This window comes from Odocoileus virginianus, chromosome 3 (assembly GCF_023699985.2).
Source record: "Odocoileus virginianus isolate 20LAN1187 ecotype Illinois chromosome 3, Ovbor_1.2, whole genome shotgun sequence".
NCBI lineage: Eukaryota > Metazoa > Chordata > Mammalia > Artiodactyla > Cervidae > Odocoileus > Odocoileus virginianus.
This window is the reverse complement of record NC_069676.1, coordinates 17532723-17560340: the sequence shown is the minus strand read 5'-3', so window position 1 is coordinate 17560340 and position 27618 is coordinate 17532723. Positions and strand designations below refer to the sequence as shown.

The following is a 27618-nucleotide window of genomic DNA, read 5'->3' as shown; positions in this document are numbered from 1 at the left end:
TGTGACATAGGGGTTTTTATTATCCTCCTTTTATATATGAGCAGATTGAGGCACGGGGAGCTCATGTCACTTGTCTAAGGACCCACAACTCGGCAGAGTCAGACGTTTCTAGTGCCTACAGGAATCCAGGACCCCTAAACCAAATTCCTTGACAGCAAATGGCCTTGAATGTCCCAAGGTTGCAATGGAAGGGTAGGATCATTTTGGAAGGCAGGTCCAGGCTTCTTTGGGGTCCAGGTGTCCTCACGGTCACATGTGGGCTTGGGCTGCAGGTGCAGCGGGAGGCACTGTTCATGAAGAGTGAGAGACACGCGGCGGAAGCCCAGCTGGCCACGGCTGAGCAGCAGCTGCGGGGGCTTCGAACTGAGGCCGAGCGGGCGCGCCAGGCCCAGAGTCGTGCCCAGGAGGCCCTGGAGAGGGCCAGGGAGAAGGACAAGAAGGTGGGTTCCCTTTCCTTGTGCTCTGCCGGGAGGTCCCCCACTTAACAGGTGTTGGAAGGAATCTAAGAATGTCCCAGCTGAATGGGTCTTGGGAAATCATCCAATTTTCCAGATGAGCAGACAGGCTCCCAGAGGTGAACTGAGTGGCTCAGAGCCACACAGCACATTTCGAGACAGTGGACGAGAGTCCCAGGTGCTTTTGCATACAGAGCCACCTAGCCACAATCAGCTGTGTCCCTGGGCAAGTCACTTGACCTCTCTGAGCCCCAGTTTCTACCTCTGTAAACTGAAGATAAAGTTATGATAAGGATTATGGTTTATTTATAGCAGGGTCCTTCCCTCTCAGCACTAGTGACATTTGGGGATAGGCCATTCTTCTTTTTAAAAATTTATTTGACTGCACCAGGCCTTAGTTGCCACATACAAGATCTTCAGTTTTCATTGCTGCATGCGGGATTTAGTTGCAGAATGCAGGATCTAATTCCCTGACCTGGGATCGAACCCAGGCCCCCAGCATTGGGAGCTCAGAGACTTACCCGCTGGACCACCAAGGAAGTCCCAGGGGCTAGGTCATTCTCTGTGGGGGACCATTCTGGGTATTATAGGGTGTGGAGCAGCATCCCTGGTCCCTGCCCACTTGATACAAGGAGACCCCCCCCAATCCTGACAAACAGATGCCTCCAGATATTGCCTGGCATCCACTGGAGATAGGATCACCCCTGATTGAGAACCTCTGATCCACGGAAATAACAAAGCCCAGCATGCATTGAGTGTCTGCTGTTTGCTGGCACAGCTTAAAATTAATCTCTGTTCAGAGTCACAGCAACCTACAAAGGTGAGAACGATGGTTCTCCTTACCTTACAGATGAGGAAACTGAGCTTTCAAGTGGTAAGGTCATATTTCCAAGATCTCCCACTAGGCAAGGGGAGAGAAAGACCCAAACCCTGGCCCAAGGAACCCAGCCCCACCAAGACAGAAGCTTTTGTCCCACTTGTTCTGTCTGTCTCCACTTTCACCTTTTGGAGACTCCCAAGATCTGTACACTTTTTCTGCAGAGGGCAAGATGGTCACTGATTTTGGCCCTGCCTAGCCACAGTAGTCAGCTCTGCCACTGAAGAGGGGCCATAGACTCGACAGCAAATGGGCGTGGCCACATATAAATAAAAATTTACATATGACCATGGAGTTGTGAATTTGGTATAATTTTCATGTGTCAGAAAATATTCTTTTGACTTCCTACTCCTGCCTTGATGATTTTTTTTTTTTTTTAATATTTATTGGGCTTCTCTGGTGTCTCAGACAGTAAAGAATCTGCCTACAATGCAGGAGACCCGGTCTCGATCCCTGGGTCAGGAAGATCATCTGGAGGAGGTAATGGCAACCCACTCCAGTTTTCTTGCCTGGAGAATTCCATGAACAGAGGAGCTTGTTAGGCTACAGTCCATGGGCTCACAAAGAGTTGGACATGACTGAGTGACTGAGCACGTTTATTTATTTGGCTGTGCCTGGACTTAGTTGTGTCACCAGGGATCATGGATCTTGCAGTGTCCAGCTAAGCAGCGTGCAGCTTCGGTTGCGGCATGTCGCAGCATGTCAGATTTAGTTCCCCAACCAGGGATGGAACCCCAGCCCCCTGCACTGGGAGCACGGATTCTTAGCCCCTAGACCACCTTCTGATGATTTAACATGTAGAAACCATTCTTAGCTAATGGGCTGGACTTAGCCTGCTGGGTGATTTCCGCGAAGTCCGAGGCTCTTCCCGCTGCCCGGGAGAGGTCCCCAGGTCCCCACCCTGGGCTCAGGTGCTGGCTGACTCTCCCATCCTCACCCCAGATCACGGAGCTCTCCAAGGAGGTCTTCAGTCTTAAGGAGGCGCTGAAGGACCAGCTGGCGGCCCCAGACTCCTTGGAGGTGGAAGCCCTCCGTGGCCAGGTGAAAGCTCTGCGGGAACAGCTAGAGGTGAGCCTCGCCTGCCCATTGGGCACAAGGTCCCTGGAGGGTGACGGGCAGGCAGGCAGTGCACATGGAGGAAAGTAGTTCAGTATTTTAGCAAGTAGCACTGCCATGCTGTTGTGTGCCATCAAAATGGGCTCAGGGTGCAAAGGGGGCTTTTTGGCATAGCTTGGAGGGGGTCCTGCATTTCTGAGCGCCCCTCCCCTACACCCACAGGAGGCTGCCAGGGACCACAGTGCAGTGGTGGCCTTGTACAGGAGCCATCTCCTCTACGCCATTCAGGTGAGCCTCACTGGTTTTGGGGGCACCACTGCTGCTCTCTGGGCCTCAGTTTCCCTATCTGTAGGATGGGAGGCTGGTGGAGGGAAGAGGATCAATGGGCAGGGGGGGAGGGGGATGAAGAAACTGGGTGGGGAAGGGGAGAGAATGCCCAGGCTCCCTCCGCTCCCACCCTGCCCCCTCCTCAGGGTCAGATGGATGAAGACGTGCAGCGAATTCTGAGTCAGATTCTGCAGATGCAGAGGCTCCAGGCCCAGGGCCGCTGAGAGCAGAGGACTGCCCTCTGCCCCACTAGGCCTCTCACGGGGGCTTGGGGACTCATGCACTGACCTTCCTCGCTTGGAGACTAGCCTGGGCCCCCTCCCCCACTGTCCTCACTGCCTCCACCGGCCCCACTGGTCCCTGCGTGCACTGGGCAGTCTAGACCCTGGCCCTGACCATGACCCCTCCTGCCACCGGGGAATCTGAGTCCTCTCCCCAACATCTGGTCCCAAACGCTATCCCAGGAATAAAAGCTCATGGAGCAGAGCAGAAGATGAAAATGTCATGTGGCCTGATTGCTGGGCCCCACTGCAAGGAGGGGAGGGAGTGGCCCAGTACAGGGATTAGGGATTAGGGTGAGGAGAGCGAGGCAGGACTCAGTCCCCAAGATGGACACTGTGGTGTGCTGTGCTAAGTAGCTGCAGTTGTGTCCAGCACTGGAAGCTCGGAACCCTAACCACTGGACCACCAGGGAAGTCCCCTAGTTACTGCAGTATTTTGAAAAGTCAGAATGGGTGCCCCAAAGTTCATGGTGAACAAAATATCCAAATGTTAAGTGAAGACAGGATCCGAGGTCGTACATCTTACTTCACTGTTCTCATATGAGACCCATTCCTGGTGGGAGGGTCCCCAGAGGGTCCCACCCCCGCCTCCCTGCTCCTGGGCTAACTTTTTGAAATCCCCTGGGGGTTCTTGGCTCTTTCCAGCTCAAGCAGGGAGGTGGCCCTGTGTCCAGCCTGTCCCCTGGGGTTCCACGGCATCCAGCAGTCATTTTGCCTGTCCCTGGGCATTCCAGGTCCTCGGCGAATGTCCTCAGTGGGGGATGTCCGCCAAAAACCTGGGTGTCTGCCTCTCTGTGGCCTGGAGCATGGGGTGCAGCTGGCGGGGGGCGGGGTCCCCATCTCAGTGGTAGATGAGTGATCCAGCATCACCCAGGTCTGTCCATCTGTCTTGCTCAGTGCCCCCCCCCATTCCCGCCTCTCTGTTGTCTCCCTGTCATCACCGCCCTCCCCGGGGGGCTCCCCCTCCTCGCTGAAGCCGGAAGGAAGGCTCTGCTGGGAAAGGCCACGGGGTCACTACTTCTCCCTTTTGTGGCCTCTTCTCTCTGCCCCCACCTTCGGGGCCTTCCGCACCCGAAACTGGTGGTGGCCGGTGAAGGGACTGGGGGCTCCTCCTCCAGGGCCCCAGGAACTGGGCGGTGAGTCAGACAGGGAAGAGGAAGTAGGGGGCCTCCAAAGGGGGCTGGGCTTTCCCCTGGGTGGGACCTGAGTCCCCTGCCTCCCTGAGGGTACTCCTGGCCCCAGCCCCTGAGAGCAGAGCCCGCCAGAGCCATGGCCCTGAGACTCGTCCTGGTCTTTGCCGTCAGCCTCTGGGTGGGCTGCTCACTCTGTCGCGAGAGAGAAGGTATGTGTGGACCCTGGGAGTTGGAGGGAGTCCTGGCAGAGGGACACTGTCTGAGGACTGGATTGGTATGCCGTGGAATCTTCTGGATGGGGTGGGAGCCCACATGCCTTCTGTATGCCCACTGGTGGGAGAGGGTTACCATCCCATTGCATGGATGGGGGAAACTGAGGCACAAAGAGGCAAGTCCTACCCCAAGGGGACCAGGAAGCGGCAGCCGCAGCCTGGAGGGAGGAAGACTGGCGGAGAGAGACATTTTAGTTGTATTCATTCACTTCATGTGATTCAAAACAAAACTATCACAAAGACGGGGTTTAGTAAAGCATCTCTCTCCCTCCAGAAGTCCCTGCCACCCCCAGGTCCCCTCTGTGTCTCCTTCAACCTCAGTTTTCCCATCTGGAAAATGGGCTAATAGTAGTAGTTCCTGCCATGGCAGGTTGTATCAAGGGGTGGGAGATGATGTGAATGCCTTTCATTCATGTACTCATTCATTCTACAAACCTTTATTAGGTGCCTGCTGTGTGCCCAGCACTGGCTGGCAGCAAGGTAGGGGCTGGTGAGCCACAGTAAGGCTTCGACAGTTCCAGTGAATGAGAAGCTCACTCTTTCTCTCTCTCTCCGGGCCACCCAGTAGCTTCCTCCCAGCCCAGGATGTGGTGCCAGGCCTCCAGGTACCCGGTCGCCATAGACTGCTCCTGGACCCTGCCGCCCACTCCTCCGAACTCCACCAGGCCCACATCGTTCATTGCCACATACAGGTCAGAGAGCTTGGAGGGCTTCATGGGGACTAAAACTGGGCTGACCCACTAGGATCAGGGTAGCTGAACACTTAGCAAGAACCTGAAACACTCGAAATTCTAGAGCAACACCAACCCTTAGAAGTACACTCCCTAAAATACATATTGTCAGCCATGTGTGGAGGGTAAAATTTCCTAGAAGCCCCATTTGAAAAATAAAAAAAATGGTGATACTGGTTTTAATATTTTATTTAAATAATATTCAAATACTCCAAATATGTACCATCTGATTGAATGTAATGTGCTTTAACATGCTTATATAGGTTTCATATATTTAAATTTATACTAACATGCACGTTCAGTTGCTCAGTCATATCTGACTTTTTGCAACCCCATGGACTGTAGCCTGCCAGGCTCCTGTGTCCATGGGATTTTCCAGCCAAGAATAATGGAGTGGGTTGCCATTTCCTTCTCCATTTATACTAGAAATTTATACTAGAAATTGATTTATTATCATGAATAGGATTAACCAAAGCATTATTTCAACATGCATCAAAACTTTAAAAATTAATGAGATATTGTACATTCAGTCCTGTTATACTAAGTCATGGAAATTCCATTGATGCTTTATGTATATATCACATTTCAATTCAGATGCTTAATGTTCACTGGAAAATATTGATCTGTAATTAGATTTCATAACATTTGTGTTTGGGAAAGTAGATTCATACACCTGAGTTGTTCTGAGAAACTTTCTCAAGCTTTCTGATAACTAGAAACTTCATGTAGATTAGAAAGAAAGCAGAAAGTGTTAATCACTCAGTTGTAGCCAACTCTTTGTGAACCCAGGAACTGCAGCCTGCCAAGCTCCTCTATCCATGGCATTTCCCAGGCAAGAATACTGGAGTGGGTTATCATTTCCTTCTTCAGGAGGTCTTCCCTACTCAGCACTAGAACATAGGTCTCCTGCATAGTAGGCAGATTCTTTATCATTTGAGCCACCGGGGAAACATGTAGATTAGATAAAAGTCCCACTCAGTTGCACTGACTGCACTTCATTCACATCCACACTGCAGAAGCAGAACGTTTTGGATGCTGTGGAAGGTTCTGAGTGGTGTTAAACTCCACAGTCTCTAGAGTCTGAAATCTAAGGGTGCCAGAACTCAAGAGAGTTGGAATCATTATTTCAGAGTCCAGAATCTGTGAATCATAGACCTGGGAATGTTGGCATTCTAAGGCTGGAATGTTGATGAAAGCTTTACAGCCCAGACCCTAGCACCTCCTAGTGGGATGTTCCCTCCAACCCTGGGTCACCCAAGTTCTGTGATGTTGGGTTGAGGGACCCCTAGGATCACACAGCCAAGACCAGGACTCTGACCTGCTGTCCTCACATGGGGTCAGGGCACAGGTAGGCCAGCATGAAGTGCTAGGATCCTCACAGCACTCCTTCCATGTTCAGGCTCGGCGTGGCAGCCCATGGGGAAAGCTGGCCCTGCCTCCAGCCGACACCAGAAGCCACCAGCTGTATCATCCCCGATGTCCAGATGTTCTCCATGGTGCCCTATGTGCTCAACATCACCGCTGTCCACCCCAGTGGTGTCAGCAGCAGCTTCTTGCCCTTTGTCCCAGAGCACATCAGTGAGTAGGGGTCGAGGTGGGAGTGTGGAGGGCCCCCCACCTTCCTCCTACTCCTCCCCCAAAACAGATTCACCTCCCACCTGTCAGGATGAGATCCTGTCTTATCTATATGGATTCTGTGGGATCCACTTTCACAGTTGACTAAGAATCAGCCCACCTCTCCCTCTCTGGAGCCCCTAGTTGGTCCAGCCTTCATCATCGCCCACCTGGACCAGCACAGCCAATCTCGGTCCTTCCCTCACTCCTGCCCTCACATCCATCTGTCCTTCCTGAAGCAGCCATGAGAGAGCACCTGTGAGCACTCCAGTCTGGTCCCATCGTTGCACTGCTCAGAGCCCTCCAGGGCTCCCACCTCCCTGCAGGTGAAAGCCCAAGTCCTCCCCATGGCCCACAATGCCCTGCATGACCTTCCCCATCCCCTCCGCGTCCTTTCCTCCTCCCTCTCTCCCCTTTGCTCACTCTGCTCCAGCCACATGGGCCTCCTCACTGTTCCTCCAGCATGTCAGGCACAGTCCTGCCCCAGGGCTCTTGCACATGCTGTGCCCTCTGCCTAGACGGCTCTTCCTCCCTAGACCTGCATTTACTCCTTCACCTCCTATAGGTCTCAACTCAGATGTCATCTCCTCAGTGAATCCTCCCCTGAGCATTTTTTTTTTTAATTGCAAACCATCACACATTGTTAGTGGTTGCTAGAAAGCAGTCTGGCAGACCCTCAAAGAGTTAAACATAAATTACCGAGTAATCCAGAAATTCCAGTCCTAGGTATATATCTAAAAGATATGGAAGCACAAAAACGTGTACATAAATGTTCATAGCAGCGTTATCCATAAATCAGAAGCAACACAAATGCTCATTAACTGATGAATGGATTCTCAAAATGTGTCCATCCACACCCTGGAATATTATTCAGCCATAAAAAGCAGAGAAGCCCAGACACTCACTACCATGTGGATGGACCCTGAGAACATGATGCTCAGTGAGAGAAACAGACACAGCAGGACACACAGGGTGTGATTCCACTGATAGGAAACGTCCAGAACAGGCAGATCCTCAGACACAGAGAGTGGGTTCCTGGTTGTCAGGGTCTAGGGAGTGAGGAATGGAGGGTGACTACTAATATGGTCAGAGTTTCTTTGGGGGGTGATGAAATGTTCTGGGTTAAACAGTGGTGATGGTTACACAACACTCTGAATATATGAAAACCACAACTATACACTTTAAAAGAGGGAGTTCTCTGGTGTGTAAATTGTGTCTCAAAGAATATTGCAACCCACTCCCCTCCCTGCACTCCTGAACTTTCTTCCTTCCTCTTTATGACCTTCAGATTTGCCTCTTGTCTGTTGTCTTCTGCCTGGAGGGACTGGGCTCCAAGAGAACAGGGCTACTGTGTCCCAACATCCAGAACATTGCCATACACTCAATAATTATTGTTTGGTTGAATGAATGAATGAATGTCCCCTTTGCTAACCATGCCTCCTGCTTGTCCATCAGTCAAACCAGACCCTCCAGAAGGCGTGCGCCTGAGCCCCCTCCCTGGGCAGCAGCTGTGGGTGCAATGGGAGCCCCCCCGGACCTGGCCCTTCCCGGAGATCTTCTCCCTCAAGTACCGGATCCGCTACAAGCGTCACGGGGCTACCCGCTTCCGTCAGGTGAGGAGACGGGTGTGGTTCCTGGATAGAGGGAAGAGCATGTGTAAATGTGTACTGGGGTCTGGGTCACAGCTTAGGGTCCTGGTGTGTGACATAAAGGCAGCCCAGGGACTTCCCTGGTGATCCAGTCGCTAAGACTTGATTGCTAAGACTCTGAGCACCCAATGCAGGGGGCCCAGGGTTCAATCCCTGGTCAGGGAACTAGATCCCACATGCCACAATTAAGAGTTTGCATGTTCTAACTAAGATTCAGCACAGTCAAAATAAATAAATATTTCTTTAAAAAGGCAGCCCAGCAATTCTACTCCTGAGCATCCACCTGAAAAAATAAAAAACAGGATCTTGAACAAATACTTGTACATGAATGTTCACAGCAGCATTACTTACAATGGCCAAAAGCTGGAGACAATGTCAGGGCCCTCAACAGATGATGGATCCACAATGTGTGATCCGTCCACTCATGGGACCATCACTCAGCCGTGAACAGGAATAAGTGATGGACAAAGGGATTGGTGGGGGTGTGGACTCAGGGTGGGTTGGTTTGTATATGAAAGGCACGCTCCTGGTTGACCAAGAACTGCCTGACCCTGGAGGGGTAGTCTTTCCCTGCTCAGCAAGATGTTGAAGGTGGCCAAAGGTGTGGAGGGGGCCACAGAGGGCATGCTGTTTAAAATGGACATTGGTGCCTGAGTGCCGGAGCAACAGCCTGAGCAGGGGGACAGAAGCCTTGATCACAGAGTATTCTCGTTCCCACTGACCCAGCCTTGCTTCTGCTCTCAGGTGGGGCCAATTGAAGCCACATCCTTCACCCTCAAGGCTGTGAGGCCTCAAGCCAAGTACTGCATCCAGGTGGCCGCTCAGGACCTCACCGACTACGGGGAATGGAGTGCCTGGAGTCTCCCTGCTGCTACTTGACCCTGGGCAAGTAGCAGGGGCTCCCCGCATTCCTGAAGAGGGGCCATGCCCTTGACATCCACCTAAGGACGGATGGGACCTATCCGGCCTGGGTTCACCACTGTCGAGTTGCTGGGCAATCTTGGACAAAGTGACTTTGCCTCTCTGAGTTTCAGTTTCTCAATCTGTGAAATGGGAATGTGTTCCCTCCGTCCTTTGACACAGTGCAATGCTTTGGGAACTATGAATATGAGATTTTTCAATTGTTTGATTAGAACGGATCAGTGTCACTAGAATTGGGACTCTTCCTTCCTTCAGCAGATCCACGTGAGCCCCAAGGAGGAGAAACAGATCAGGACACACACACACACAGATTGAGTCCCCACTCCCACACGTGGGATCAGGGCTGGACCAGAGGAAGAGACGGGGCTGGGGGAGGCAGAGTAGGGGTGATCTGGGTTCTGCCTGGGATGGAATGATGGGATTTGTTCAGTTCAGCAGTTTCCTTCACACAGTTACTCAAAAGCTGCCCAGATGGAGAAGGAAATGGCAACCCACTCCAGTATTCTTGCCTGGAAAAATCCATGGACAGAGGAGTCTGGCGGGCTGAAGTCCATGGGATTACATGACTGAGCATGTGTGCACGAGGGTGGAGGGAGATGGGTTGGTAGCAATAAACTGGTAGAACTAAAAAAAAAAAAAAAAAAAAAAAAGCTGCCCAGAGAGACTTCCCTGGTGATCCAGTGATTAAGAGTCTGCCTTGCAATGCAGCAGGGACGTGGGTTCCATCCGTGGTGGGGGAACTAAGATCCCACATGCCTCAGAGCAACTAAACCCAAGTGCTCCAACTACTGAGCCCATGCACCACAATTAGAGAATTCCTGAATCACAAGGAAAGATCCTACATGATGCAGCAAATATCCCTCATGCCACAGTTAAGACCTGATTCAGCCAAATAAATAAATTTTTTTAAAAAGCTGCCCAGATGTGAGCCCTGCTGGAGGGGGACATAAGTTTATCTGGGATGATTTATCTGAGGAGGGTGTCACACAGCCAGGCTCTGAAGGATTTTTCTCAGCCCAGGAACTTCTCTGTACATTTCACTCAAGGCTCTCAATTCAAAGGTCACCTCCTCCAAGAAGCCTTCCCTGACCACCTCAGCTATGGCAAAGACTAAAGACCCCTCCCCCAAAGATATCCATGTCCTTACTCCCAGAACCTTTGAATATGGTACCTTACATGGCAAAAAGGGCTTTGCAGCTGTGATTAATTTAACAGAATTGAGAATCCTCAGATATGCAGATGACACCACCTTTATGGCAGAAAGTGAAGAGGAACTAAAAAGCCTCTTGATGAAAGTGAAAGAGGAGAGTGAAAAAGTTGGCTTAAAGCTCAACATTCAGAAAACTAAGATCATGGCATCTGATCCCATCACCTCATGAAAAATAGATGGGGAAACAGTGGAAACAGTGTCAGACTTTATTTTTTTGGGCTCCAAAATCACTGCAGATGATGATTGCAGCCATGAAATTAAAAGATGCTTACTCCTTGGAAGGAAAGTTATGACCAACCTAGATAGCATATTAAAAAGCAGAGACATTTTTTGCCAACAAAGGTCCGTCTAGTCAAGGCTATGGTTTTTCCAGTGGTCATGTACGGATGTGAGAGTTGGACTGTGAAGAAAGCAGAGTGCCGAAGAATTGATACTTTTGAACTGTGGTGTTGGAGAAGACTCTTGAGAGTCCCTTGGACTGAAAGGAGATCCAACCATTCCATCCTAAAGGAGATCAGTCCTGGGTGTTCATTGGAAGGACTGCTGCTGAAGCTGAAACTCCAATACTTTGGCCACCTGATGCGAAGAACTGACTCATTGGGAAAGACCCTGATGCTGGGAAAGATTGAAGGCAGGAGAAGAAGGGGACGACAGAGGATGAGATGGCTGAATGGCATCATCAACTCGATGGACATGAGTTTGAGTTAACTCCGGGAGTTGGTGATGGACAGGGAGGCCTAGCATGCTGTGATTCATGGGGTCGCAAAGAGTCGGACACGACTGAGTGACTGAACTGAACTGAACTGAACGTTTGAGGATCTTTCATTGAGTTAATGAAAATGAAGTAGAGTTATACTGGATTATCCAGGTGGCTGCAAGATGATCACAAGTGTCCTTATTGATGGGAAGCAGGAAGGTCAGAGGGAGACAGAGAAGGTGATGTGACAATGGTGGCAGAGATGAGAGTGATGCAGGACCACCAGCCATTGAATTCTGGCAGAATCTGGAAGCTGGAAAAGACAAGGAAATGGATTCTCTTCTGGAGCCTGCAGAAAGAACCAGCCTTGCCACCCATTCCCATTCCAGACTTCTCATCTCCAAAACTCTAATAAGTGTTTTAAAGTAATGAGCTTAAGGACTGCCCTGGTGGTAAAGTGGCTAGAAATCGCCTGCCGATACAGGGGACACAGTTTTGACACCCTGGTCTTGGAAGATCCCACATGCTGCAGGGCAGGTAAACCCGAGCACAACTACTGAGCCTGTGCTCTAGAGCCTAGGAGCTGCAACTACTGAGCCTGAGTGCCACAACTGCTGAAGCCCATGGACCCTAGAGCCCATGCTCCGCAACAAGGGAAGCCATCGCAGTGGGAAGCCGTCGCGCCACAGCTAGAGAAAGCCGGCACAGCTATGAAGGCCCAGCACAAACAAAAAAATAATTTTAAAAATTGAGCCTGTGATACTTTGTTACAGCAGTTATAGGACACTCATACATCTCAAGCAGCCCCTTCTCATCACTTTCCATATGTCACCCTGTTTTATTTTCTTTGGATCACTTACCAGGACCCAAATGGGTTTTTTGTGTGTTTATTGCCAGTCAGTCCCACCAGACAGTGATCTCCATGAGGACAGAAATCTTGTTCTCCGATGTGCCCCAGAGACTGAGTACATCTTTGACACAGAACAAACATTTGTAAAAGGAAAGGAGGAAGTGCGAGGAGGAACGTCCTCTTTAGAAGGACAAGGCAGCGGCAAACCATGGAGGGGACATCTGGGAGCCAGTGCATGTAGCGGGAGGTAGATCTGAAGCCTGGTCTTTGAGTCTCTGCCGATGACTCAAGATAAACTTGGGGTGGGGCCTGTGTAGCCCGTGAGAACTGTCCCAGTCCCCAGGTGAGCGCTAGGGACACAGGAACGACGTGTAGTGTCTACAGGGTAAGCACTCAACGCTGAATTCTTTATTTGTTGAATAAAGGAACTATAGGGAATGTCGCAGCCAGCAGCCACGTCCCCTGACGACCTCTAGGGGGCAAAGCTTCTCCTTCAAATCCAGAACGACGCCGGAACCTTTGTGGCATATTGATGAGGTTGCCACTGAGGAGGGAAGATAGATGGACCGAATGCTGACAGGCGGGGATCAGAACCAATGAAAAAGGCAAGGCATATACGCTGCAGCCAATAATAGCGGCTGAAGGAGGTGACGGAAGCGGAAATACAGAAGAGAGAGGGGGAAGTCCGACAAGCACCAAGCGTAGTCAGTACTCTCGTGCTCGTGAAAAGAGTAGGAGGCGAAGATGTCGGAGCGAAAAGTTTTAAACGTAAGTGTTGGGCGACTAGGGTTTTCGACCTGGGGCGAGACGTCTCGAAGCTCGGGTCGAGGGGGGCTGTGTATACCCTTCTATTAGAATCTTTGTCTTCTTCTCCAACGGCCTTCCGTTGGGCGGGGCTCTCTAGACTCCTCCCAATCACTTTCCGTGGAGGGTGGGCCTTCGCGAAGCCTAGAGGCTGGAGTGTACCCAATCACCTGTGTGGGCGGAGCTTAGGCTATTTATCCAATCACTTCTGATTGGATTTTTAAAGGGATTATCCTATAAGTCTCTTGGGGGGCGGAGGTTCCTTAGGACCGTGTTCTTCGCGCTTACACGCCTGTCTTCAGGAGGCGTGGCTCTGTTAAGTCCCGCCCCGCTTGGGGTTCTAGCCCTGCGTGTTCCTTGGAGGGATTAGGCTTTGCTAACTGTTGCTCTGTTGCAAGGGGATCCTTCCAATTGCATCAACTTCTCCCAGTTCTGTTGGGGAAGACTGGGAGTCTTGGGTGTGGAGTTGGTTTCGGAAAGGCAGGGTTCAGCTTCTGGAGAAGAGCCCTCCGGAATTTAGAGTCCCTGTTCCCCACCCTCCAGGAAGGTCTGTGCTCCCGGCAAGGGGGTTGAGCTCCCCAGCCTGGGAGTGTGTAAGCCCAGGATGTCAGGAAGAAGTAGAGAACAGACCTCCAGACTGATGGCTTGGAGCCCAGGTTTTCGAGGTCAGGTTGATGCCCCTTACTGTGACTCAGTGCTCTAATGTTTTAAACACCTGTATTTGGACGCCAGCCCCAGTGCAATGTGTTGGACTTCGAGTCCAGGAAGGTCCTTCCATCCTGAGGATCCAACTGAGAGCCCAGTTTTTTCCATAACTTACTGGTAGATAATTCTGTTCCAGGCACTGCTTGAAGTGTCATATTCATCAGATCTTCTCAGGTGGACAGGTTATCCCACCTTTAGATGAGGAAACTGAGACCCAGAGAGGTTATGTGATAGCCAGAGAGTAGAGTAGTCAGACTCAAGACACTCCGTCCCCCAGCTCTGCAACTCATGCTCCTAATCACTATACCACAGTTTCCTGAGTCATGTCCCTGGTTCTGAATCCTGGCTCTGCTCTTCACCCTGTGTGATCCTGAGTAGCTGAAATCACTGGAACTCAGCTTCCTCCTCTGTGAAATGGGCACACCTTTCTCTATTTAATAGAGTCTTTGCAAAAATTCCATGAGTCAGGGGACATCAAACTCTCTGTGTAGTACCTGGGCCTCCCCCACTTGCTCAGCAGTAAAGAATTCCCCTGCAGTGCAGGAGATGGCAGATTCGATCTCTGAGTGGGGAAGATCCCCTGGAGAAGGAAATGGCAACCCACTCCAGTATTCTTGCCTGGGAAATCCTATGGACAGAGTAACCTGTTGGGCTATGGTCCGTGGGGTCACAAAGAATCAGACAAGACTGAGTGACTAAACAACAACAATGTAGTACCTGGCACATAGGAAGTGTTCAGAATGCAAAGTGCTTTATTTTTGCGTTATCGTATGTAGTTCTTTTTTCCATAATCCAAGCTCTCCTTCCTCACATCTCCCATCTCAGACTCCTATGCAGAAAGAGTTAATACTGCAGGCCTGAGGCTGCTTGCCTTAGATAGAAAGGCCAGCTTGCTATGCTGGACTTGGACTGGCATCTGGGAACTTGAGTTTCAGGATGGTTCTTACCGTTCACTGAAAAGAATGGCTCCCTGTGCTTAAATTGTTTGTATAAACAGTGTGATTTGTGCTGAGCATATGCTCCTCTCCTGGAGTCTGGAATCATTGTATGCACTGGGCAGACCAGCCGCTAGTGAAAACCCTGGGTGCTGTGTCCCCCTGAGCTCCCCGGGGAGACATTTCACATGTGTTGTCACAGTTTATCATTGGGGGAATTGACTCCATCAGGAGAAAACCCTGGGAGCTTCTACCTGGTCTGCCTGGGCCCTGCCTCATGCACCTTTTTGCCTTTGCTGGTTTTCCTCTGTGTCCTTTTGCTGTTGATGAATAGGAGCCATGAGTACAAGTGTGTGAGCCTCCTAGGAGTTCTCTCATCAACTCACTGTACCTGGGGGTGGTATTAGGGACCCAGGCTCAGCTCCCCAGAGCCCCTTCCCTCTGCCTCTGGCCTCCCTTGCACCTGAAAGCAGCTTCCCTGACACTACGTTCCTCCCCACAGAAATACTACCCCCCTGACTTTGACCCATCAAAGATTCCCAAGCTCAAGCTGCCCAAAGATCGTCAGTATGTGGTGCGGCTGATGGCTCCCTTCAACATGAGGTGAGTGACCCCTCAGGGCCCCTGCACTCGTCGTGGTGGACAGACCCCATGCCCGGCATCCACAGGGAGCAGCCTGTCCCCAGAGCTCAGACCAGGTCACCAGTCCTGACTCAGACATGAGCCCAGTAAGCAGGTGACCTGTCTTTCCTGCCACTGAGGATCAATCTTCCTGACTGCTCAGAGCTTCCACCCGGTGCCTGAGAGCTCAGTCTTTGGTAGTAGAAGCGTGAGTGTGAGACGGAGTCCTGTACACACATTGACTTTCTCCAGCAGCCCTGTCTGTTCCTGCCCCAGGACCTTTGCACAGGCTGTTCCCTCTGCTTGGCATACACTTCCCTCTGCTCTCATATGGTTGGCTCTTTTTCACCCTCCAAGGCTTGGCTTAAATTTCATCCCCTCAGAACAACCTTCTGATCCCCAACCCAACCCCATCTATGCTTCCCTCCCCTGCCACTAGTCCCCAGACCTCGTCCTTTGTACCGTCTTGTAATGACCATATCTCACCAATTCCCAGCCCCACAGTTTTTCACATCTTTGCACATCTGAAATGAAGTGGTAACCAAAGCCACCTTTGTTAGTGAAGTTCAGCACGTGTTTACATGTTACTGATCTGCTTGTCTTCTCCTTCTCCTTCATGCATTTGTTTTTATTCAGCAGTCATTTATTGGGTACTGTTGAGTGCCAGGGACACTGGGGGGATCAAGACTTGGCCCCACAGAGTCCCAGTCTGGTGAGGAGTAGAGATAATAAACAAGTGCTCTGGCATATTCATGAAAAGCATTTGTGGGACACACAGATTGTCACAAGAGAGTGACTGGATGGTGATGGGGAAGGGGGCAGGGGGTTTTGCTGGGTGATTAGGGAAATATCAGAAGAAATACCAGTGGACTAGAATCTAAGGGTTGGAGTTTGTCACGGGCTATGGGAATTGCAATGGTGAAGGCCCACAGGTGGGACCGAGCTGGGGTGTTTGTAGGAACAGCCAGGGGGCCGGCACACTGGGCCTGGGGAGCACAGGGGCTGAGCAGGAGGGGCTGAGGGAGGGCAGAGTGCCAGAGCTCTGCCTTGCTTCATGTGGCATCCCCCCAAGTGGAATCCTCCCTCCGGAGGTCAGGATGCCCCATGAACACCAGGCTGGCATCTGGGAGTGGGAAACAGGCAAGTCTCACCTAGCTTTCGTCATCTGGGTGCTTTCCAAGAAGACAGGCAGATACTAGTGAGAAGAATATGCCAGCTAAGGGGAATCCTTACTCACAGTGGCACAGGCTTCTTGGTTGGGAGGGAGCTCCCCATCCCTGGAGGTATGCAAGTGGTTATCTGCCAGAATGCTCAAGGGTCCCACCAGCAAGAACCAGGGTACTGAGGTGACTTGAGTCCCTGTTCCTCCCCACAGATGTAAGACATGTGGAGAATACATCTACAAGGGCAAGAAGTTCAATGCTCGCAAAGAGACCGTGCAGAATGAGTCCTACCTGGGCCTGCCCATCTTCCGCTTCTACATCAAGTGCACGCGCTGCCTGGCAGAGATCACCTTCAAGGTAAGCAGCCACCCAGACCAGTCCCTCCTCCACTGGGGGGTCACCACTCCTGTCCCCTCCCTCCAGGGAAATCCCATTTCACCTTCTCCCCAGGAAACAGCAGAAGTTCAAGGAGAAGTTCACAGGAGTGTTATTTATAAAGGCAGAAAACCAAGAAGCAACCTAGATATATAGTAACAAGGTTTGATGGACAGGCTACTGTAAGTTGGAATTTTTTTTGGCTGATAGCAGCTCATATTTTTACTTTCATTGTCATCCTGAGGGTGGTATTAAGAACTTGAGGGACTTCCCTGGTGGTCCAGTGGCTAAAACTCCAAGCTTCCAATGCAGGGGGCCTGGATTTCATCCCTGGTGAGGGAACTAGATCCCATATGCTACAACTAAGAGTTTGCATGCTACAACTAAAGGGTTAAAAAAAACAATTTGGGAAAGAGATGAAGAAAACTTAGTTTTCTCTCCTCGTACTTCTATGCTGTTTGAGTATGTTTTTGCCAGAGACTTTTTTCTTAAACCATTAGATTTTATTAAAATAAGCAAAAGGTATATTATAAATTATGTTTTAATTATTTACTTTTTAAACACAGTTTTATAAGATATGGCTTATATATGCCACACAATCATTGTTTTAAAATGTATAATTCAGTGGTTTTTAGTATATTCCTAATGTGCTAAATTGCATTCTCTAATTCGAGAACATTCTCATCACCCCCAAATTAACCTCCATCCTCTCCCCCAGCTCCTGGCAATCACGAATACACTCTGTGTCTCTGGTTTGTCTGGACATTTCCTATCAAGGAATCGCATGCTGTGTGGCCCTTTGTGTCTGACTTCTCTCACTGAACCATCATGTTTTCAAAGTTCAGGAATATTGTAGCGAGTATCAGTGCCTCTCTCCTTTTTAAAGCTGAGTCATATTCCACTGTGTAGCTGGATCACATTTTGTTTGTCTGCTCATTAGCTAATAGACAGTTAGGTTGTCTCCAGAAAAACGTTTTTTTTACCTACATTGTGAAGTATGTATATATTTAGATATTAATGAATACATTTTAATTTTTTAAAGTTTAGAAAAGCTGTGGCAGAATGTTATAAATTGGCTTTTCTGTTGAAGAATTTCAGCTGATGAAATAACTAGGATTACATAAAGTGCTCTGGATACAGGTGCACACAAGGATTACTCTCCTCCTTGCTTTTTCTTTTAAACAGTAAACATCTTATTCTGGAGTAGTTTCAGATTTATAGAGAAGTTGCAAAGATAGCAGAGAGTTCCCATCTGCCCCTCACCATCTTCCCCTCCTGTTAACTTCTTCCATTTCCACATTGTATCTGCCACAATAAGAAACCAACACTGGATTGTTAGATTGTTCTTTTAACCACATTCCAGATATGACACAGATTTCAATTTTTCCACTAATGTCACCTTTCTGTTCCAGAGTCTCATCCAGGATACCATGTTATATATTGCTTTTCTATTTTATAAACACAAATAGGGCCATGCTTTATACATAGTCTATGTGTAATTTATAATCAGAGGAAGGTCAAGTGCACATGTGTGCACACACACATACAGAAAGGATTTGTGCAGGGACTTCCTTGGTGGATCAGTGGTTAAGAATCTGCACTTCCCACTGCACAGAGCATGGGTTCATTCCTTGGTCAGGGAACAAAGATCTTGCATGTAATGCTGTGTGGTCAAAACATTAAAAAAAAAAAAAAAAGATTTGTACAGAGACCCAGAAACTTATTTGCAAACATGTGGAGGGTGAAGGTCAGCATAGGGACAGTGAGCAGGTGGAGAAGGATCTGAAAATCCATGCTAGGGAGTTCAGTGATTCTGTGACAAGAGACAGGAGCACTGGAAAGAAAGAACTGTACTCGCCAAAGCAATAAGACAGGAAAAAGAATCAGTGTTAAGAGTCATGAAACAGGGAAAGAAGGTGTTGCAGGCTGCTAGCCACTGTTCAGCAGAAGCTTTTAATGCTCAGAGACATGGGAGCTGACGTATGCCTGTCCTCCCTCCCAGACAGACCCTGAAAACACAGACTACACCATGGAGCATGGAGCCACGAGGAACTTCCAGGCCGAGAAGCTCTTGGAGGAGGAGGAGAAGAGGGTACAGAAGGAGCGGGAGGACGAGGAGCTGAACAACCCCATGAAGGTGAGTCAGGCACCACCTGTGCATGCATGCATGTGTGTGTGTGTGTGTGTGTGTGTGTGTGTGCCTGTGTGTGGGTGCTGATGGAATCGATTCCCCTTCCTGCTTAACCCTCCAGGCAGGGTGTTGGGGTGGAAAGAATGGTCAGTAGAATTCTAAGATGTCCCCAAGACCCCCGCCTCCTGGTGACACATGCTGCATAGTCTCAGGACTGTGTATACAAGGATCTTACTCCCATGATCAAGTTAAGATTAAATTATGGCCCAGATGACCTAACGAAAGGGGGATTGCCCAGAACGGGCCTGACCCATCACCTGAGTCCCTTAACCTGGGTCTAGAGTCCTAGACGGAGGGAGTCATTTTTTTTTTTTAACTTAAATTATTTTTACTTAGTGACGGAGCCAGGCTGGAAGTCCAGGCCACCTGGCTCCAATACTGACTAGCCACGTGGTCTCGGGCAATCTCTTTCCCTTCCCCAAGCCTCAGTGTTCTGAGCCATGAAGTGGGTGCAGCGAAGGGACCAGGCACTGTGGATCCAGGCCCTGGGGTTGGGGGTCCTTCCTTTGCCCATGGTGATGCCCTAAGTTCAGGCAGGCCACACGGGGTGGCAGAGGGGTTTGAGTCGCAGTGCTCTCAGCTCCACGTCTGTGCCCCGGTCCCTACCAGGTGCTGGAGAACAGAACTAAGGACTCCAAGCTGGAGATGGAGGTCCTGGAAAACCTGCAAGAGCTCAAAGACCTGAACCAGCGGCAGGCCCACGTGGACTTTGAGGCCATGCTGCGGCAACACCGCCTGTCAGAGGAGGAGCGGCAGAGGCAGGAGCAGGAGGAGGATGAGCGGGAGACGGCGTGAGTGGGACAGTGGGGCCAGAGGAGGCCGGGGGTGCCCTTCCCTCTGCGTGGAATCCCCCTTCCCAATCTTTGCATGGCTCCCATCTCGGGGAGGCCTTCCCCACATCCCACTCCCCATCTTGTTTTCTCTCTTGTGGCATCTGTGTGGGGTCCCCAGGACCACCCCCAGGTTCAGTGGTTAATTAGAATGAAAAGTTACAGGGAAAAATTCAACAGCAGGAAAAGGCATGGGGCAGGATTGGGGGATTGGGCACAAAATTTCAGAGTCTTCTGCCTCTCATGATATGGGCTTAATTCCCCCAAAATGAGACATGATGGCGTGAGTGAGGTGTGGTCCCTGGGGAGGCTCATGAGATCTAGCTTGGGGTTCTCATTGGGGGCCAGTCACGCAGGCACCTGCCCAGCTTGGCCAAGCCCCCAGACTCCAGGAGGAGAGTGCACCCCTTGTTTGCCCAAATAGTGTTGGGGCAGGGAGGCTCCCATCAGTGAGGGTAGCGGGAGCCCAAGAGTCCAGGTCCAGTTGTCCCCAAGGGCTGGTCTGGCAAGCCAGCCTTTCCAGGCTTCAGCCTCAGGCCTGCTGTGTCCATGCTTCTGCAGGGCAACTCCCACTTTCTGGAAACTTCTTGCTGATTCACCCTTTTCCTGATATGTCTTCTGTCCTTCCTCACCTAAAATCTGAACAGGGACTCAGTTTGGCTTCTGCATGCAGGGCCTGGAAGGGGTTTGGGCACATAGTAGGTGGACAGCCAGTACTGTTGGGTTGGCAGGTCAGTGAGACCGGGATTAGCAGTGAGAGGAGTCTGTGTTCACTGAGCCCGATTTGGATATGGGCATTGTTCTGAGTTTGAGTTTGGACCCACCATTACGGTGGTCAAGGGAACTGAGATGTGAGGAGCCGTACACACAGCCCTGACTGAAGTCCCCTAGCTGGGGTTCAAATCGAGACAGGCTGGTTCCAGCCTTCAAGTGCTTAACCACCCCACTGGATTCAGTGGACAAAGAACTTTTTTTTTTTTTTTAGATATTTGTGCACCCCCATCCCTGACTCAGTGAGGCTAGGAGAGGAAAGCCAGGTGCCTCATTGTGGCGGGGTGGGGGAGGGTCCTGGCCACTGTTCCCCTGAAAAAGCATGTTCCACGTTCCTGCAGGGCGCTAGTGGAGGAATCAAGGAAAAGAAGGCTCCTTGAAGACTCTGACTCAGAGGAGGACACCACCCCCACCCAGCCCCACCCAGCCCTCTGGCCCAACCCCACAGCCATCCTGGACGAGGTGAGTGGGGCCACCCCATTCCCGTGTGCTCTCAGGTGAAGCAGGGACAGGGTAAGCCAGGGCTTGGCTTAACTTTGTCTTGAAAGGCCACAGACAGTCCAGGTCATAGTGCTCAGCTCCACTGTTGTAGCACTAAACAGCCGTGGGTTGTATATGAATAAGTAGGCATGGCTATGTGCCAATAAAACTTTATTTACAAAGATAGGTTGCAGCCCTCCGGGACTGTAAGGTTTTTTTTTTTTTTTTTTTCTATTATTTTTTTATTGGAGTATAATTACTTTACAGTGTTGTGTTAACTTTTGCTGCACAACAGCGTGAATCAGCTATATGTATACATGTAACCCCTCACTCCCATCCCACCCCTCTAGGTCATCACACAGCACCAAGATGAGCTCCCTGTGTTATATAGCAGCTTCCCATTAGCTATCCATCTTACACATGGTAGTGTATATACGTCAGTGCCTCTCTCCCAACCCGACCCACTCTCTCCTTTGCCCTACTTGTGTCCACAAGTCCGCTCTCTATGTCTGTGACTCTATTCCTGCCCTGCAAATCCAGGGCTATAGTTTTCCACCCCTTCTCTAGCTGCAGAAACAAAGAGACTTGCTGGATTTAGAGACGTCAGGCAAATGTTGATTTCTCAGGCGCTTAACAGTCCTGGGCTGGACTCCTGGGCAGCCCTGTTCATGCAGTTACTTCAGGGATCCAGGTTCCTCGCTCCTCCTAGTTCTGCCTTGTCCTGGAGCATGGCTGCCAGCTCGGTGGTCACAGCTAGCTCAGGGAACCCTGGGGTTCTGGCTGCGGGAAGGTGGAGGGGGTGAGGAGGAGCATCCGCCAGTGCCTGGAGGCCCAGGTTCAGATGCCATCCACACTCACTCCCCTGGAACCTGGAGTCCCAGTGGCCGGACATAGTCATGTAGCCGCCTTGAACTGCAAAGAAGACTGGGAGCTGCCCATGCTATTATTAGCAGAAAGAAGGGAAAAAGAGGGTTGTGGGGGTGGGGAGGTAGGGGGTTGTCTAGCATTTTTCACCACAGCTGTCTTATCCTAGGTGATTGAGGCCACTCTGGTTAATCGAAGGAGGGGCTTAAAATGGGAAATGGTAAATAATGCAGAGAACCCAGAAACTTTATTATAACTCAAAACAAGTTCCTGGTGTGTATTAAATACCAGTCCAGCCACTGGACAGGACCCAAAGTAACAGCAGTATCAACTGCATAGAAATTACTTTTCTCTCAAATAACAGTCGTACATGGCCGTGCTGAACAGGGAAGGTGGACCCTGGTGTCCGAGGCATCCTCCTCCTCATTGTCCTGCCATCCCCAGGATGATGCCCTCAATGCAGGGCAGTTCACTCTGGCCACTTGGAGGGGCTGGGGACAGGGGAGGACATTGAGGGTAACAATACCTTTGGTTGAGCAGATCCTTCTGCTCACACCCCACTGGTCAGAACTGAACCACCTGTCCACATTCTGATGCAAAGGGTCTGGGAAATGTAGTCTTTCACAGGGGCAGCCATGTTCAAGCTGCGAATTCTAAAGAGGATGGGTTTGGGGGTCATGCACTCTTACTTGTCAACCTTTTGATGTAGAACCAAGATATTTTCTTTGAGGCTGCATCCCCTGATCAGAGTTCTCTCTCTGTCTTTCTTGCATAATCCACCCTCAAAATTCACCTAAAATTTCCTCTTTGTTTATTTGTTTCAAGTGGAATAAGAGATTGAAAGTTCTTTCAAAACAATATGGCCTTGTATGATTTTTCCCCCAGTCTTTTAAGTCTATTTTATTATTTTATCTTGGCAGCACTATACAACATGTGGGGTCTTAGTTCCCCCACCAGGGATCGAACCTGTGCCCCCCGCAGTGGAAGCATGAAGTCCTAACCACTGGTCCACCAGGGAATTCCCTCCGCCTAGTCTTTCATTGTTGTTGCTGTTTATTTATTTATTTTTGGCCGCCCTGGATCTTCAGTGCTGCAAGCGGGCTTTGTCTAGTTGTGGCCAGTGGGGTGTACTCTCTAGTTTCAGCACAAGGTCGTCTCATTACTGCGGCTTCTCTTCTTTCAGAGCACAGGCTCTAGGACGCATGAACTGGACCTTGTTGTGGTACACAGGCTTAGTTATCCCTTGAGATGTGGGATATTCCCAGACCTGGGACCGAATCTGTGTTCTCTGCACTGGCAGGCAGGTTCTTGACCCTTGGACCATCAGGGAAGTCCTCCCCCTGATGACCCAGTGGTTAAGTTAGGTTACTATAGTCTTGGATAACTATTAAGTCTTTTCTGGTTATCTTGCTTGTAGCTAATTTGATAGTGGATTTTCTTGTTTTGTTAGGCATTACACAAACTTCACCGTAACTTTACAAAAGAATCTCTTTTCACCCCTCTGTCCCCTGGGTTTAGTTTAATGGGAACCCATCATGGTGTTTGACAAAAGGTGAAGGACAGAAATTAATTCCACCAGTCAGTTCAGTGGTGCCAGGTGAGCAAGCTTTGGCTGGGACTGCCAGTCTCTCTGTTACCCCAGTGGACAGCATCTGTCCTGGTCACCACACAGGGGGAATGCAGTGTGACCACTGTGTCCTCCTCCTCCCCCTGCCCCCACCCTAGCTGTGCTAGCCCCCTCAGATGGGCCAGGCTCAGTCCATATCACGATCTCGCTTGCTGACTTCTCCATGTCTGACTTCACCAGGTTCTTCCCCTGACCACCTGTCCCCCTCCCCCCACCCCCACGCTGTCCATCACCCTGACTTCTTTCTTTCCCATCATTGATTAAGACGATGGTGTCCTGGGACTTCCTTCGAGGTCCAGTGGTTAAGACTCCATGCTGCCAGTGCAGGAGGCACGTTTTCGATCCCTGGTCGGGAAGCTAGATCCCACATGCCACACTGCCAAAAAAACAAAGATGATGGTGGTTGTCCTGACCATCTACTTGCTCGTCCACCCTCTCTCCTCCCCAGATGGTGAGCTCTGTGCAGGCAGCCCCCTGCCGTCGTGCTCCCCCTGCACCCCCAACCCCAACAGGGCCTCTTACTTCTAGTGGTTTCCAGTTCCTCTATATAAACATCAAACATAAAAGGGGTCCCTTCTGATAAGACTGAAGAGCTGGATGTGGACTGAGCCACCTTGTCTCCCCCTGACTAGTTCCCTCCCCCTCACTAGGCACCAGGGAGGTGCCTGCCTCCCCCTTCATTCCCTCAAACGTGTTGATTGAGCACCTACTACAGATGAGGCGGGGTGTGTTCAGGGTGGTATGGCTGTAGACTGAGCTCCTACTGCAGACCCCGCAGTGAACACACAGGACCCCACAGCGGCTGGGGAGGTGGTTAATAAAGCAGTGGAGGGCACTGTGGACACAAACATGCAGCTTTCACCCGAGCCTGAACTGTGAGGAGAGGCGTCTTAGGGTTGCAGATACTTGAGATGGGTACTGCAGGATGAGTAGGAGTTCACCAAGTGATCTCGAAACAAAGGGGATATTCCAGGTGGAGGGAACGTTGTGGGTACAGATGTGGAGGTGAGCAACCCTGGTGTATGTGATTTAGGAAGTGTAAGGGTAGGGTGTAAGGGATAGAAAATGGGTAGAGGCCTTGAGTACCAAGCTTAGGGCAATGGGGAGCCACAGAGGAGTTTAGAGCAGGGGGAGAGGGCTCCTCAGCACCACAGGGGGCGTGGGGCTGGTAAAGATCCTGGCTCAGCTGGGGACTGAGAGCAGGGAGGCCAGAGGAGGGACAGATCGGAGACAAATCACCCAGTCGCATCCCGCATCCCCCACCCCCAGCAGACCCCGAAAGCCAAGAGGAAGGCAGAGAGCTGGGAGCGCAGCGTGGGTACCCTTGGCAGCAGGCCCCAGCTGTCGGGCCTGGTTGTGAAGAAAACAGACCTGGACACCAGCATCCAGCGAGGAGGAGCCCCGCCCCTCCCAGGTAGGTTCAGGCCCTTAGCTGCATGCAGCGCCTCAGGCAGCCAGCAGGTGGTGCTGTTCTGTTGAGAGGGCAGCCGGGTGAGGCAAGAAGGGCTGGAGTTTCCTTTTTAATTAAGAGGAGCAAACTATTGTTTAGTTGCTAAGTCGTGTCTGACTCTTTCACGACCCCATGGGCTGTAGCCCTGCAGGCTCCTCTGTCCATGGATTTCCGAGGCAAGAATACTAAAGTGGGTTGCCATTTCCTTCTCCAGGGGATCTTCCTTACCCAGGTATCGAACCCACATCTCCTGCTCGGCAGGCAGATTTTTTACCACCGAGGCACCGGGGAAGCCCAAAAGGAGCAAGTGTTTGCTTTAAAAACCCCATTCAGAGGCCTGTAGGATAAATTGTCTGATCTCATGGCTGCCAATACCCCATACATGGACAGTGGCCCCAGCTTCCCAAGTCGGGTGCTGGGCATCTGCATCTTGGCTGTTGTGTCATCAATGCTGTGTGTGGCCCCGGGGCCCTAGGGAGAAGGAGAATTAGGGTGAGGTGGGCCCTGTGAGGTGGAAAGAGCAGGACCCCCCATGCCTCCGTGTGCTTGGGTCCAGGGCCCTCACCCCTGCCCTGGGCCTGAGCTTCCTGTCCTGGAAGATGCTGGTGATAACAGGATCAGCCTCATGGGTCCTCAGAAGGTTTGGGGCCGGTTCCCTGAGACGCTCCAAGTCAGGCACCTGCAGTAGATCCTGGCGCCCAGCAAGCCTTACAGATGCATGACCATGTTTATCAAAACAGTTACTTCTCCGTTTGTCAGATGAGGAGACTGAGGCCCAGAGAGGTGGAGCCACTTGCCCAGAACCATACAGCCGGGGTGAGTGGTGGAACCAAGGTCCACCCCTCTTTATCACCATGGTACTTGGCTTCACTTGGGACCTGGAGCATTTCTATTTTCTGCACCCCCAGCAGGGCGCCTGTGTCCACCCGGGTCCAATTTCAGAAGTGGAGCTGCTGGGTCAAGGGGTGTGTGGGTTTAAACTGTGAGAGGTCCTCCAGATACTTTACAGAAAGGCTGCACACAAGCAGGAATGGCCGGTCCTGTTCTCCTGGCCTCCCCCAGGCTCGGCCTGCCTGCAACTGTCCCAAGACTGCTAGCTCTTGCCTCTCCCCCAGGTGCAATGAAGAATGGACAGGCAGCTGGCCCAGCGCCCCAGACCCCCAGCACGTCCTCCCTGAGCCAGTTGGGTGTGTATTCTGACAGTGAGGACAGCAGTGGCAGCAACTGAGGCCCACCTGCCCTTCCCTGATCAAGGTCACACAGCCAGCTGCGGCCGTGGTCCGGGCCAGAAGCCTTGGAAGCAAGCAGAATCACAACTGGACAAGCACAAATGTCCTCCAAGGCCGGCAGGGCAAGCAAAGACTTCAGTTGAGGGACTCAGTTTTCTTCCTGTCCCCCTGCCCTCTGGAGCTCAGGTCCCCAGGTCACACTGCAACATCCTGAAGCAGCTTCAAGGTTGTCTCTGTGACAGTCCCTGAGAGGCCAGCCATGCTTTGGACATGGGGTGGGCCCACCCACCACCCACCACCCACCACCCACCACCCACCACCCATCACTCTGGCTGGGCTCCATCCCTTTCCACCACAGAACCATCTGCAATCAATGGAAAGAACCTGCTGATGGCCTGGGCACCTTCTCTTTGTCAATGTCTGAGGATGGGATGTCAGAGGCACACAGCCTAGCCAGTCCTGGACCCCTGACTCTCAGAAACCACCAGCTAATAAATTCTCATTATTTCGTAGGCTCAGTTTGGGGCTAATTTGTAGAAAGCTGATAAAGTCAGGAGACCATTGAGTCTGACTCCAAACCTCCTGTTCTTTCAAGGTTGCCGGATTCCACCTCATGTGATCCCCTCTGACTACAGTGTTTTCTAGTTGAAGGTCCTGTGCCCCCACCAGACACTTCTGCAGCCTGTGCATGCAAATGTGTGCTCTGTCACTTCAGTCGTGTCCAACTCTTTGTGACTATGGACTGTAGCCTGCCAGGCTCCTCTGTCCATGGGATTCTCCAGGCAAGAATACTGGAGTGGGTTGCCATGCCCTCCTCCAGGGGATCTTCCTGACCCAGGGATCGAACCTGAGTCTCCTGTGGCTCCTGAGTTGCAGGCAGGTTCTACTAGAGCCACCTGGGAAGCCCCTTCACAATCTAATGAACCTCCATCTCCTCTCTCCTGCCCTTCCTGGGGTCACTGACATCAGCCCTTCTCTCTCACACACACATACTTACAGGCTTTCATTCGTCCTTTGAATAAAGAGGCTTTGTGGTTTTCAGTGTCAGAGTTTGTGGGGTGAGACCCACCCCACCCCCACATTGGGGATCTGCTTTCCTACAGCAATTTTCCTGCTTAGGGATTGCACAGAGGTGAACCAGGATCCCACTAGGGCTTCCAGCAGGGGCTCAGGGGCTTTCACATCAAGGCTCTGAGGCTGCAAAGACGGCCAGGGAGGCCTGGTTCCCAAGCCCCAACAGTGGGGTTGGGGCAGGCCCACCACGCTAGCAGCTAGTAAGAACTGGTGCCTCATGCACCTCTGTTCCCAGTTCTGCACTCAACAGCATCATGTTTATGGCTTAACGTCTGCCACCTCAGGAGTGTCTACACCATGGGAATCAGCAGAGGCCGCAGGAGCCAGTGGTGAAGCCCGTGCCAGCACACCACTGCCCGTTTTCCCCCAACTCGGCATCCTGCTGTCAGTGCCTGGGATGTAGGCCTTTCAGAGGCTCTGGGTAAA

The 27618-nt window shown here is 51.1% G+C and overlaps 3 protein-coding genes across 18 annotated transcripts in view; all 3 read left to right on the top strand.

Annotated features, from left to right (window-relative positions):
- The window catches only part of ANKRD24 (ankyrin repeat domain 24), a 29983-nt gene extending 26035 nt beyond the window's left edge, over positions 1 to 3948 (top strand). For 7 of the 14 annotated variants that reach the window (XM_070464964.1, XM_070464963.1, XM_070464958.1 and 4 more), the window contains 4 exons: positions 273 to 440; positions 2275 to 2400; positions 2611 to 2676; positions 2862 to 3946. In XM_070464964.1, coding sequence (XP_070321065.1) covers positions 273 to 440; positions 2275 to 2400; positions 2611 to 2676; positions 2862 to 2939 — 438 coding nt within the window. In that variant the 3' untranslated portion in view covers positions 2940 to 3946. Of the gene's footprint in view, positions 1 to 272; positions 441 to 2274; positions 2401 to 2610; positions 2677 to 2861 lie in introns of all 14 variants that reach the window. The other 7 variants (XM_070464961.1, XM_070464960.1, XM_070464955.1 and 4 more) reach the window with 2 other exon arrangements.
- A 190-nt stretch (positions 3949 to 4138) lies between these two features.
- On the top strand, positions 4139 to 10232 carry EBI3 (Epstein-Barr virus induced 3). Of its 2 annotated transcripts, none has more exons than XM_020895307.2 (5): positions 4139 to 4338; positions 4970 to 5093; positions 6532 to 6710; positions 8202 to 8359; positions 9140 to 10232. In XM_020895307.2, the coding sequence occupies exons 1-5, from the start codon at positions 4266 to 4268 to the stop codon at positions 9272 to 9274; spliced, it is 669 nt and encodes a 222-aa protein (XP_020750966.1). In that variant the 5' UTR covers positions 4139 to 4265; the 3' UTR covers positions 9275 to 10232. The 2 variants fall into 2 exon arrangements, with proteins under 2 accessions (XP_020750966.1, XP_020750965.1); XM_020895306.2 differs by having other exon boundaries at positions 4967 to 5093.
- A 622-nt stretch (positions 10233 to 10854) lies between these two features.
- Positions 10855 to 27159, top strand: YJU2 (YJU2 splicing factor homolog). Of its 2 annotated transcripts, none has more exons than XM_020895303.2 (8): positions 10855 to 12841; positions 15020 to 15120; positions 16514 to 16658; positions 18679 to 18813; positions 19477 to 19658; positions 20810 to 20930; positions 24709 to 24853; positions 26005 to 27159. In XM_020895303.2, exons 1-8 carry the CDS (start codon positions 12818 to 12820, stop codon positions 26115 to 26117), a joined length of 966 nt encoding a protein of 321 aa, XP_020750962.1. In that variant the 5' UTR covers positions 10855 to 12817; the 3' UTR covers positions 26118 to 27159. The 2 variants fall into 2 exon arrangements, with proteins under 2 accessions (XP_020750962.1, XP_020750963.1); XM_020895304.2 differs by having other exon boundaries at positions 10858 to 12841; positions 24712 to 24853.
- The last annotated feature ends 459 nt before the right edge of the window (positions 27160 to 27618 follow it).

Coding starts and splice junctions, on each gene's coding strand:
- EBI3 (XM_020895306.2), top strand. CDS start 4,266: ATGGCCCTGAGACTCGTCCTGGTCTTTGCCGTCAGCCTCTGGGTGGGC. Junction 5,094..6,531: donor TCGTTCATTGCCACATACAG/GTCAGAGAGCTT, acceptor TTCCATGTTCAG/GCTCGGCGTGGCAGCCCATG. Junction 6,711..8,201: donor CTTTGTCCCAGAGCACATCA/GTGAGTAGGGGT, acceptor CTTGTCCATCAG/TCAAACCAGACCCTCCAGAA.
- YJU2 (XM_020895303.2), top strand. CDS start 12,818: ATGTCGGAGCGAAAAGTTTTAAAC. Junction 12,842..15,019: donor CGGAGCGAAAAGTTTTAAAC/GTAAGTGTTGGG, acceptor TCCTCCCCACAG/AAATACTACCCCCCTGACTT. Junction 18,814..19,476: donor AGCTGAACAACCCCATGAAG/GTGAGTCAGGCA, acceptor GGTCCCTACCAG/GTGCTGGAGAACAGAACTAA.